The sequence below is a fragment of the Battus philenor genome, unplaced genomic scaffold (assembly GCF_028537555.1).
Source record: "Battus philenor isolate CCGP_79_NKW_IND1 unplaced genomic scaffold, ilBatPhil1.0.hap1 SCAF_7, whole genome shotgun sequence".
Classification (NCBI taxonomy): domain Eukaryota; kingdom Metazoa; phylum Arthropoda; class Insecta; order Lepidoptera; family Papilionidae; genus Battus; species Battus philenor.
In genome coordinates this window covers 9,666,946-9,680,405 of record NW_027181737.1, presented here as the reverse complement: position 1 = coordinate 9,680,405, position 13,460 = coordinate 9,666,946, and the positions used below count along the sequence as shown (strand labels likewise).

Sequence of the window (13,460 nt, the reverse complement as noted above, 5' to 3'; positions counted from 1 at the left end):
TACACTAGACCTATACAGAATTAGCTAAATTTTTTTAGGAGGAATTTAGCGCCATTGGTTTTTTTTTCATCTCTCGTATTTATTGTGTCTGACACTATTTTAATACAAGATTTTTAAATTTTGGCCTACAAATAATATGCTGTTTATTCAAGAGATAAATTAGTTAAAAAACACAGCAACCTTAGTAAATAGTATATTGGTCTGAGAACTTTTGCGACATTAACTGTAACCTTTTCTATAATATAAAGTGATTTTTGTTACACCATATTCAATTATGATTATAATGTACAAGAAATTATATGAAATACTCCGCTCATAAGTACATACATGCGACAGCTCGTTTCGTCTTGTATGGAACTAAGACATGTGATGAGTTCTTGAGAGATGTTGTCTAAGAGCAAGAATAAGTGTTTGTGGTTTCTCTCGTACATTTTCAAGATGTCGTATAAAAGAACAAATTGTTTCGTATCAACATGTCGGCATCGAAATAGTGCATCACGCATTGTACTTTTTATACGAGTAGCATAATGAAAAAAAAATACTTATAAATATTCAAGTATAAACGACGACAGCTGTGAGCATAGTGCCCTGTTAAAATGTTCGTGCGGTGACGAATCTAAAATATTTTTATACGTCCGCAAAAATAACGTGTTAGTGATCATAATTATAAAACTTTAACAGCCAGTAAATGAAAGCATCTTTAATCATCAACATCATGTCAGTCGATGGACGCCCACTGCAAGGCATAAGCCTCCCCCAAAGATGTCCACGATGTCTTACGTTAATCGCGCACATCAATCTTCAATAAGAAAGCTTGTCAATTAATAGTTCGAATAAAAAAATAATGTTACTTAAAAAGGTTTCTTTTAATTACGCATTTGTGCCAAACGATGATCATGAATAATCATGATTCATGAAATTGTTATTCAATGAAGATCATTCAATCAACACTCGCGAGGTATTATACCTTAAAAGAATACTCGATGGTCCAACTTCGTAGAAACTAGAATCAAATTAAGCTCTTCTACAATGGCATCTTTTAAGTTGAAATATGTAGTTACAACACATCCAAACCCACCTATCTGAGAAGATCCGATAAGAGCCCATAAGAAACTCGGTTTCTTTTTCTTGCGATCACTCACACAAATATCCTTTATCCAATAGTTACAACAATTCGCTCCCAAATCTTATTATCACTTAAAAACTTTAATAGCATACCAAACACTAATAAGATTTTTTAACTTTGTTTAATTTAATAATTTTTTAATAAACTTTTAAATTTGTTGCATAATAATTAAGAGGCTAAAACAAGATTCAAAAATTACATATTTTTTATTATAACAGTGTTTTTGGCCAGATTAATTATATGAGTAAAACAAACTAATTGCGCTGTACTGTATTTTACTATAAACAAAACTGTTTTTAAATCACAAACATAAAGGCCATGTTGCAATAATTGAATAACAAAAAAAACAGGATTTAAACTTCTTATAGAAAATAATAGTAATGATAAAGCAATTGTATACAATAACAAGAGATGAAAAAATTTTCGTCACAAATAACAAATAAAAAAAGGAACAACTGCATATTCACTTTACCCCGGCTAACTACATGGATTGTCCTGGGAACAATTGTTCATTATATTCCAACAACAAAGCCATGCGGCACCGATTACAGCGGCTTCGGCAATGTCGCGTCACACAAGACAAAAATTCATCATACTTTTATCAAGTAATAAACTACCCATAAAAATTCCGTTTTTGAGGACAGACAAATTAAGACTGAACGTAACGCAATACGAAATTTGTGCAAGTATTTACATCACAAATAACCCAATTTTGAGATTTAGCTGTACATAATACAGCATACAAAATCTCAAATGTAGTAACCAAAAGAATAATATTCCGAAATGCAGTAAACATTACATTGTATTGTCGTTAAGCATCGGAGGTACATTTAAAAATTAATCTCGGTAAAACTATTTTAGTGCGTCAAATATTGAAAATCAAGCTGTATACTAACTATAAAGAATAAAAAATTACATTAAGCAAATACTAATGAGTATCAGCTTGCAACAGCCAGGTGCAGTGTGTCAAAGAGATCGGATATCGCAATCGCGAGGCGTGAAAGTACTGGACATGTGTACAGTGCTGTGTTAACCTATTGCTATAAGCACGTGCTCCAAATGCCAACTAGCCAGTGAAACGTTACCATAAAAACACACAGCCATAATAAAGTCTAGCAACACTTTCATTCTTTAAACATACAGCATTTCATCACTAAAAAGGCATGTGAAAGATGATATTTTACACCGAGCAAACTGAATACCGTTTTCATATAAGGCAAGCTTCTCCCGTATGGCGGGAGCTGCTTTGCGAGTCCTAGCGTCGCACATCGCGAGTACGGATGCGACCACACTGACTAAATGTCTCATCGAAGCCGGGCAACGTGTCACGGCCAACTAACAGGATTACCTGTTCCATTGCGCGGGTAGACTGAACGACAGATAGGGGCTACAAGGCGACTTAACCGGATTATAATGGTGGGACATAACCACAGTCAAGCATGGCCAGCAGAATCGACCTTACAATACGATTAGTTTTTTGTTACAGAATAATTAATAATCGCATTAAAATTTTTTGGGAAATCCTGTATCCTCTCGCAATGACCTCGATAGGTGTACGATAAGTGCCCAATTAAAATGTTATAACTACTTTACTAATTAGTGCACAGAGTCGGAGAGTTCTGTACAGTAGATTTTTTTACGTAATATTTTCAACATATAAAGACATCAGTTTCTTTACTTATTTTTTAAATTTTTCGTCATAAACATGTGTTTGCTGATTGCGAGTTGTCTACCGGAGTTGTGGTGGCAATGCACAGAAAAAATATAGTGCTACAGAAACCGCTGTACCGTGCCTCAGGTATGAACGCGGCGAGACGGGGGGTATTATTTGCCGATTCGCTATAGTCCGTCATGAAAGCTCGTGACGGCAACACTCGTACTCTTTTTTCCGCGATCCCTTAATAGCGCTTTTCCAAGGCACGGTACATAGATTTTGGTAGTTTCCACTCAATCATAATTAAATAAAAAGGTAAGCATAAATAAAAACTAACAAAAAAAAACTTTGGATGGAAACACGATTAAAAAAACAATTTATTTTTAATTTTTTTTATAATTTCATTATTTGTAAAACGTTAATTATTTATATTATTAATAAATGTAAATATTAAAGGTAATAATTCAGTATGTAAGTTTTTTTTAATTAATTCTAGCGTCGCCATTAATTCTTTGCATAAGCTCAATAAATTATGCATTTAATCCACTATGCATATACTGACTAGAAATTCACTATCGGAAAATATTTATGTATATTTTAATATAATTTAAAACTTTCATAACCATAATGATGATCAACGTAAATACTTAAAACAACTCTCCCCCCGGTAGGGTCCCTTACTAAAAAAGGATTGTGACCCTTTTTGAAAAATATTTGGCGCTCTATGTTACATCTGGCATGTCGATGTTTGCCGGTTTGCATTGCTTCGGCTGCAGTGGTATCGAGTATAGTTCAGAACCGATGGCCTTGTGGTAGCCGTCATAATTCGAAACATTTTTATGCGAGCAGAAATTTCACGCACTTTTGAATCGACGATTATTTCATATTATAAGTAGTGAGCACCACCGGCTCAAATGCTGAATTACCAAGAAGATCCGACCAGAAAAGTTTTTCTTTTTAAAAATTCGCTTTTTGCATGTAGAGAAATGGTGAGTGGACGCTAATCTTAAAGTTTAACCTTTCCGGTTAAACTCATCGCCGATGAAGTTGTAAAAGCCCCCGGGTTAGCAGTGTAAACATCATCAGAAACAATATGAGTGTTCACTTCGATTTCCGTTAGCAAGGATGCGTTGATTCTACGAGCAGACCACGCAAGTATATAATAAGTCAGTTTTACTTCACATGTATACAAATAATATCTCACAAACCAACGTATTTAGTTTGTTACGATCATTTATTACATTATTCTACTTTGCTCTGCACATTGGGCGCTACTATTTGTTTACAAATGACGGTACGCCTTGAGACCTGTTACATTAGGGATCATATTCATGAAATGATAGTTATACTATTGTTTACAAAAAAGATGTAAATAAATATAAGAATAATATTCGTGCAATAAACTATAAATCTCTAATCCATTTATAACAAACGGAAACAATTTATAAAATTCAAAACGCATATTAAAAGTAAATTGATGAAAAAGGCATATTATTTAATAAACGAATATTTAAATGACAATTAAGTATCCTTAGCTGTGACGTCACTACATTATTTTATTTTCATTTAGGTATCGGTGTTGTTAAGCTTTTTAAAAGATGTGTCGTTGCAGTTTCTTCCTGCATATTTATCAGAACTGTAACACAATGCCATGCAGATAGATAGACAAAAATAAAATAAAGTCAAACGTTTGTCTGTTAAACGTTCAAATGTTTAATAAATGAATTTTATATTTGTCTTTTAAAAACTAGTACAAACGTTAGAATAATATTTTTTGTAAATTTCATTTTCGAACTATCATCATCACCATCATCATTTCAACCTTAAGACGCCCACAAATGGTCAGCCAGCCCTCAACATAGATTTTCAATAAGACCGGTTCGAAGCGACCTGCACCCAGCGTCTTTCGACGTCCTTCACAAGGTCGTCTGTCTACCTATTCTGTTAAGCTATTATAAATTATTAACGTAGATATAACTTTTAAACCAAAAAGTTATCAACTACAAACATTAAGTTAATTTATAATTTTTTGGTATAGGAGAACCAAAAAAACACGCATACAACAACGTTTAATGTCAAGAAAATTGTAAACAATTGCATATGATATAATAAAAATGAAAACTTTAAAAAAATATATTATAAAAAATTAAAGCTACGGCTAAAAAATATTTATTAATTTATTACCTAACAATAAGCTGGTTAAAATATGATATCACGACTTTTTATCTTAATCTTAGAAGTATTCTTATGACATATGCCTTTGGAATGCAAAGGTTATACCACGGAAAAACGTATCACGTATCGTACAACGATTTTTTTTTAAATAATTTTGTACATTTATTTTATAATTTTGTCTAAAAAGACAATATAAAACTATATAAATCTTATTAATATTACTTTATTAATGTTATTCTTTTAGTTCATATATTTAATTTCGCTGTAACTACGCACTAGACATCGGGGTAGCCACCATATGATTTTTGTATGTTACTTCGTATTTTTGTTTAAACTTTACAATATATTTTATGTTATATTAACTAAATGTTTATCCAAAAATTTTAATAACTGAGGATAACTGATCCGTGTTAGCTTCAAATAAATGTTATCGTTATTGCATTAACTTTTATTTTATCCTTTTTTAAATATTTAATTGTTCTGTACTGAGAAATAGTTGAAACCAAACTAATTAGATATTTCTGATATTGTACAACAGTTTTCCTTTACGGCCTACTCCCCGATTTTCAATTTAATACAACTTGGTTATGAGAGTCAAAGTATGAAAAAATTAAAAAAGAATTTATACATCTTCGCAAATTTTGACCTATGTATACCAAAACATAAAAATTGATTAGTAACCGTTTATGTCAAAATTAAACATTATTTTTGGTGAACGTATTGCATTTAATACTCTTTATTAATTTCCTTTCATCTTTTATCCATTTTAACACTAAATATTTATTTTAAAAGTATTTTTCCAAAGATTTAATAAACATTGTATTTATAAACATTTTTAATATCATTGATGAAAACTATGTTTTGGTTTTAAACATAAGTTGTCAAGATTATAAATAAAATTAATGTACGAGGTACCACATTACTTACCGAAACAGAGTATTCTTCACAAAATAATTTTCTTCAGTGTAATTAAAGAATAGAAATTCACTTTATGCAGTGTCTAACACTCGAAATCAACCAAAAAATATTTTTATTAGTTGGAAAATATAAACATCAATCTACGAAGCAAGTCCACTTAAACTACACGCCACCGCGACCTTTCGCACCAATCCGTTGATTTGATTGATAAACAAACTTCCGTTCGCTGCAGCGCGCGCATTTAGGTGTTGCCCTTGCAAAAGAAATAAAGTATTGTAGATTAACTTTCTTTGATAAATTTGTCTATTTAATAAAATTATCGCAAGTCCCAAAAACAAAATAAAAATAATGATATAACAATAATGAAATGAGATTCATTATAAAATAATAAATAAAACAATGTTGTTTTCCATAGATAGTGCATTACCGTAAAATAACCTTGAATCCGACAATAACATATAAGACAAAATCTTTTTAGACAAATATGATACAATAAGCCATAATTATTATGACTTAATGCAAAATTTATATGCTTTATTTGAAACTATTAAATAATATTTCGTTCTATACTTTTTATTCGTTATTCGTTCTGGCAGCACTGCGTAAAATGTAAAATAAATTTTTGTGACTTTGACTTTGACTTATAATCTGATAAAAAGGATCGCCAGGGTTCCGGATCTGAATTTCGTTTTAATATTTTAATTAGTACTTACACCTGCTCGACTATGGGCTACAAATTCTTAAAACTTGCCACTTCGTCCGTGAAGGTATGTAAAAAGCCCTTATATTACACCTCATATCTAGTAATGGATTCCCTGTTATGCAACGCGACCGTCATAAAAAATTGATGCATAAAATAAGCAAGTGCTTCGAAAGATTTTTTTTTTCTATCGTATCTTAATTTTTCATAATTATTGTAAAAGCTTCCATCGTCGACCTTCAACATGTGACTGTCTGTCAAATTACTGTCCAATATATTTAAGAAATGGTATCCTTTTATCTTTATTACTGTATTTTAAAGTAAATACATGAATGCATGTAAAAAGATAATTAAAAACAAATATTTTGGTATAGATGAATATTTAATGTAAAAATTATTTTTCGATCCTTTAACCTTATCATTCAGAATGTTATAATTTTGTTGATAACAAACATTTAGGGAGGAAATTTACGAATTGCATCAAGACATTATGCTACTGCCCATGAAGCTGATATTGTGGTAATTGGTTCGGGCCCTGGCGGTTATGTAGCAGCAATCAAAGCTGCTCAACTGGGTATGAAGGTAAAGCCAAATATTTGGCATTAAATAAGTATATTGTTAGTGATAACTGATTGTAATTTATTTAAACTTTCAGACTATTTCTGTAGAGAAAGATCCAACTCTAGGAGGCACATGCTTAAATGTAGGCTGTATCCCATCTAAAGCTCTTTTGCATAATTCTCACTTATATCACATGGCAAAACATGATTTTAAAAATCGTGGTATCGAAGTGGGAAATGTCAGCTACAATTTTGAAACACTGATGAAATATAAAAGTAATGCAGTAAAAGCTCTGACTGGTGGTATTGCTATGCTGTTTCAAAAGAACAAGGTATGTAAAGCTGCATAAAGTCCAAGTAATCTACAAGATTACTTGTCATCACTAATTCTAATTATGATATTTATTGTTAAAACTGTTATGAAACAAGAGAAATAAAGAACAAAAATAATATTGAGAGGTAACAACTGTAACATTTTTAATTTCAGTTTTATTAATTGGGCTTTTAAATAGAAATACAATATGCATGTAATTCACTTTTCTTACCCTAATGATTAATTAACATTCACAGTTTAAAAGTTATAATTCTTACATAAAACTTATATTGAAAAATAAAATTTGTCATTTCAGGTCCAACTTGTACGAGGTGTTGGAACAATTGTGGCACCTAACAAAGTTGAGGTAAAGGGAGCAAAAGGTGTTGAGACAATAAACACTAAAAACATTCTTATTGCAACAGGTTCAGAAGTTACACCATTTCCAGGAGTCACTGTAAGTAGAATGTGTTATTAAAACTTTGCAATATTAATTAACACTATAATAGTGGAGTTAAACATAGTTTTTTAGTAAAATCTTTTAAATTATTTCTTGTTGTTTACAGTTTGATGAGAAGCAAATTATAACATCCACTGGTGCACTCTCCTTACCAGCTGTACCTAAAAAGATGTTGGTAATTGGTGCTGGAGTTATTGGTTTAGAACTGGGCTCAGTGTATCAACGACTTGGTGCTGAAGTTATAGCTGTGGAATTCCTTGATACCATAGGAGGTAAATATTTAAATTCTTATTAGCAGAGACAATATGATAAATGAAAGTAACCAATATAATCCAGCAGATTACTTACTTAATATTGTAGTGGGCAGGCAACATAGTATGCAAAACAAATGGCCATCAGGGCATAAAGATTCTGGACTGAAAATCATAGACTGGTAAGCACCTAGTACAATGTCCACCTGCAAGGCAGACAGATATACTTGTGTAGGTTATTGGAAGATACTTGTTTAGGCTGTTCCTAACTCGTTTTACAGAAAATCTAGCAGTTGATGTGTTATAGCTCAATCGTGATGATTGTACATTGTTTCTATTTTCTATAGGTGTTGGTATTGATGGAGAAGTGTCTAAGACCCTTCAGAAAATTCTAGCAAAAGAAGGAATGAAATTCAAACTCAGTACAAAGGTGATGGGTGTTAAGAAAGAGGGAAATGTTGTTAAAGTGGAAGTTGAAGCAGCAAAAGGTGGTAACAAGGAAACGGTAATTTGTTTCATTGTATAAAGTTTAAGCATGAATTGCTACTTTAGTCACCAAAGAACAATATGGATTTCCTTCAATTAATTACCTATATTGCATAAAGGCAAGTGTTTGAATTTTATGTTAAAGAAAACAATTGCAAGTATTGTAATATAAATCCCTAACATTTCCAGTCCAGTTTTAAGAACAAGTTTGATACTCTGTGTCCTTTTCTAAAAGAATGTAAATAGATTTTATAATAATTATTGAAACAAATCTTCATTACATGCAATTATTTCTTCACCATCATTTTCACTACATACATTTTAAATTCTATATACTCAATACTAAACAGTAAGTATTTTAATATAACTTGAAAGTTGAAAGGTTATCTCAAATTGTTTCATATGACACAAATCATTTGAATACAAACAAATTCATGCTGTTGCAACACTGCAACCTAATTAATTATTGTTATGTATATAAATATACATATATAAATATATATATGTATATATATATATTTGCCAATTTATTAACACTGAAATGCTCTGCCTGAAATAAATATAATTATTATAAATTATTAAATATATCAATAGTAGGAAACTTAAATGTATATATTTTAAAAAAATTGCATTGTGTATTTTATTTATTTTACCAGTTTTTATCTTTGTAGCTGGATTGTGATGTAGTGTTAATCTCGATTGGGCGTCGCCCATACACTAAAGATCTGGGATTAGATAAAGTGGGCATTGCTTTGGATGATCGTGGTCGCGTTCCCGTCAACAACAAATTCCAGACCACAGTTCCTGGGTAATATAATGTCTTTGTGTAACATGTATTAATTCGTCGTTTCATTTTTGACATAATGAAAACATTATTAGAACTTAAAAATGTTAATTAATACTTGAGTAAAAAAACATAAACCTTAACTTTATTTTTATTTAATGTCTGTTCACATTTTTAATGTGTAAAGCTTTATCTTTTGTATTTTTACACTATTATGCATTTAATTCCCTCACAGACTTTGTTCCCTGCTTTAACTGGTATTTTTTCCTCTCTTTTAATTGTTTGTCATCTACTGAAATTGATATATTTTAAGACTATTTTTCGTGATAATTTAAAACATCAAACCATATTACAGAATTTACGCAATCGGCGATTGCATTCATGGCCCTATGTTGGCTCACAAAGCTGAAGATGAAGGCATTGTATGTGTAGAAGGTATAAAGGTGAGAATGACTTTCAAATTTGTTTAATACGAAAGTTTTTTTATTAATTTGAGTATTTATAATTTCCATAATTTGGTACTAATTTAGAATATTTAAAACAAAAGTTGCTTATTACTGTTTTCATTTTAGGGCATGCCTGTACACTTCAACTATGACGCCATTCCATCAGTTATTTACACGACTCCTGAAGTAGGCTGGGTTGGGAAGTCTGAAGAAGATCTTAAGAAGGAGGTATGTCTTAAGATATATGATTATTATATTCAATTTATTTTATTAACTTATGAAGTTCATTAAATTGTTTGTAAAAACTTCAGGGCAGAGCATACAAAGTTGGTAAATTCCCATTCTTAGCCAACTCTCGTGCTAAGACCAATGGAGAGCCTGATGGATTTGTCAAGGTTCTTGCTGATAAATCTACAGACGTTATTCTCGGCACTCATATTATTGGCCCCGTAAGTAATTAATTATTAATAATAAAAATCTTGATCGCTAATAAACACTGAATGGGAGAAAAAGAAAGTGTGTAAGACAGAAGGAAAGTATATAAGAAATCTAGAAGGATGAAAGAAGAATGCCTAAAATTAAAAAAAAATCTAAATATTGCCCCAGACACGGTAGGAGTAATGAGAGGCCCCAAAATAGGTGGCCATTAAAAAAATCTATGAGAGAAGCTTTTGGCCACTATTGGATGTCTTATAGCTGAAAAGATGAAAAATGATCTTTGTTTCTTTTTTCTCTTATCTATGGTATTTACAGGATAAAAAGTGAATAATTTTAACATTTGCCCAAACAATAACAACAATAAGTTAAATTATGTTAATTTTAACTAAGAAAAGGTCTAATATACAGCTACTTCCGCTATGTAGCAGTAGTCGTGCATACATTGCGGAAGTAGCTATATATTAGTCCTTTTCTCACTTAGGATGGACTTTGTAACGCCTGGATCCATTAGATATTTAATTTTAACTGTTTGTTAAAGTTAAATTCAATTTTAACGTGTGCTGCTAATAAATGTCCAATAAATACTAAAATAATAGCATGCCTACTGCATGTTATTATTTTAGTATTTATTTGACATTTATCATGTTTTTCCTTTATCTCAATCAAATTTATTTTAATTTTATGTTATTGTTTTACATGAAAGGTGTCTTTAATAAAGATGACATTTTCCTTGTGTTAATGAAATAAGTACAATAATTCAAATGAATAAATAAAATAAATAATTTTAAACACTGTGTATCAATTTACGACACGGAAAATACACGCCTTGACAAGACAATGCCACTAAAATTAATTTAGTTCCCTATGAGAATATTGTTTCATCATCGTCATTCAGTAAAAAATAATACATTCTTTATACATCCAAGGTTAGAAATTAAGTAGATATGGACCTATTATTATCACCGGTAGTTTTATAAACATAAAAATGCTTCTGCATGAAAATGACTACATATTTATTTCACTATTAATTCATCTGTATCATCATCATTTCAGCCATAAAATGTCCACTGCATGACTTAAACCTCCTACACAGATTTTAATAATATAGGGTTGTATAGATTATGTACATGTTAATACCACTATCAAACATAAATTTTTAATAACAAAAATATGTTTAATAGTGTAATATTATTCTATGTAGTTTTATATTGAATACAATATTGTACATCATTTTTGTCTCATATCCAAAAAAGGTTTACAGATATCTTTGATATATATTCAAGCAAATCTAAGGTATGAGGAGGTCCGCAAAGAACCAAGATCACCTATGTAGCTTGTAAGATTTCTTGGCTAGAGTAGCAGGGAGCAGGGCACATTGTTCCTGGAATTTGCAACCAAAAGATTTCCTAGTGACCATGAGCCAGTAGACATGGCGTGGAAAGTAGCTTAATCCAGACAGCGCAATACCAGTCAGCTATCTTTGGGGAGACCTATGTCCTGCAGTGGGTGTCTATGAGCTGACATGATAATGAATTAATGATTATGTTACAGGGCGGTGGAGAATTGATCAACGAGGCGGTATTGGCGCAAGAGTATGGTGCCGCAGCAGAGGACGTCGCAAGAGTTTGCCACGCACATCCTGTAAGTTTTTATTTAAAATAAGGCCCTTGTTACAAAAAATTCTCTTATTTCATCATACTGAAATTACTGTGAAAACTTAACATGTTTCATTCCATCATCGTTATTTTTTGCGCTAATATAGATAACTTTATCCTCGAAAATAAGCCCCACAGTTTTTTATAGCAAATGAAAAAAAAATCTTATTTGTTTTTTTTTCAACTTAATTGATAATAACTTCACTATACTTACTAAGATGAATACCCCCAATCGAATGAATTCACTAAACATTGGATGGAAGGGATCCTTAGCTGAAAACTATTAAGGTGCATTTTTCTCAAGGGTTATATAAAATATTTACTTTGCATATTTAGGTTTACAATGAAATCATTAAATAACTAAATTATTTAACCCTAATCCATTGTCAACTTTGACATTGTATGGTTAGCACATTTAATTTAACTTATTCCTTGAGTTTTTAAATTCGAATTTTAATTTCTTTTTGAGACATATTGGAAAATAATTAATAGAGAACCATAGAGATCCGAGTGAAATTTTTATAAAGATATTCTTTTTAGCTTAATAAACAGAATATTTTTATTATCGAGTTACAAGTATAATAAATAATATTTATTATGAATACAATGTAACTGTACACTTACGGTTTCTTCTCACCAACGATTATTATTACTAAAACAATGGTAACATTTTTTCAGACATGCGCCGAGGCCCTTCGTGAAGCAAATTTGGCAGCATATTTCGGAAAGCCTATCAATTTCTAAAATTGGATACTATTATAAAACAAGAATTATTAAATGTTATGCTGAATTGTTGTGCATTGCAAACAACCCACAAGAATCTTGTACGTGACTAGTGTAAATGAATTAGAGTTGTTTTATCATCACTTTGTTTATTTGTGGTTAAAATTGTGAAAGGTTATATGAAGCTATATATCTTTTGTTGATCAAAAAAGATCATTCCGAATTTGACGTTATGTAAAAAACCTCTTGCATTATCTGCAAGTAAAAGTTATGTATAATATTGTATTTAATTTCTGTTGTACATAAGTTATAACTCAGACAAATTCAAATATTCGTTTTATTTCATAAAATTTTAAGGAATTAAAGAAAATTGCCTTCACTGAACAGGAATGTCTTGTTAACCACAACAATGTTTCTTCGTAATAAAATACGGCTTCACCAAATACAAGAAATTCAGAACTAGGAAAAGCCAATATGTAATTTATTTATCAACATATCTGCTATAGAATTAATGTACACTGCTGAATATAGGCCTTCTCTATAAATTTCAAATAAGACTGGTAAGAAGCAGTCTACATCCAGTGTTTTCAGACTACTTGAAACTCTCTGAATTTTTTATATTATATTAACAAGTTGACTAGAGATGAATGAATCATGGCTTAATTTTTTAAATAAACATGTTTTACGGTAAAGGTAAACGTTATTGTTCTAGAAAAAATTGCTAATGCTATTCCTTGCAGTTATAAAAATACATAATGTTGATACCCATAG

The 13,460-nt window shown here is 30.8% G+C and overlaps 2 protein-coding genes across 2 annotated transcripts in view; one reads left to right on the top strand and one right to left on the bottom strand.

Moving 5' to 3' along the window:
• Positions 1 to 6,057, bottom strand: part of LOC137930903 (protein FAM107B) — a 39,751-nt gene extending 33,694 nt beyond the window's left edge. Inside the window, exon 1 of the mRNA XM_068774254.1 lies at positions 5,883 to 6,057. The gene's annotated coding sequence lies outside the window, so the exon portion shown is untranslated. The remainder of the gene's footprint in view (positions 1 to 5,882) is intronic.
• Positions 6,058 to 6,496: 439 nt separating this feature from the next.
• LOC137931230 (dihydrolipoyl dehydrogenase) lies at positions 6,497 to 12,829 on the top strand. Its single transcript, XM_068774640.1, has 12 exons — positions 6,497 to 6,640; positions 7,033 to 7,155; positions 7,229 to 7,465; positions 7,763 to 7,903; positions 8,013 to 8,178; positions 8,505 to 8,662; positions 9,315 to 9,451; positions 9,783 to 9,870; positions 10,000 to 10,101; positions 10,185 to 10,322; positions 11,863 to 11,952; positions 12,645 to 12,829. Exons 1-12 carry the CDS (start codon positions 6,599 to 6,601, stop codon positions 12,708 to 12,710), a joined length of 1,488 nt encoding a protein of 495 aa, XP_068630741.1. The 5' UTR covers positions 6,497 to 6,598; the 3' UTR covers positions 12,711 to 12,829.
• The last annotated feature ends 631 nt before the right edge of the window (positions 12,830 to 13,460 follow it).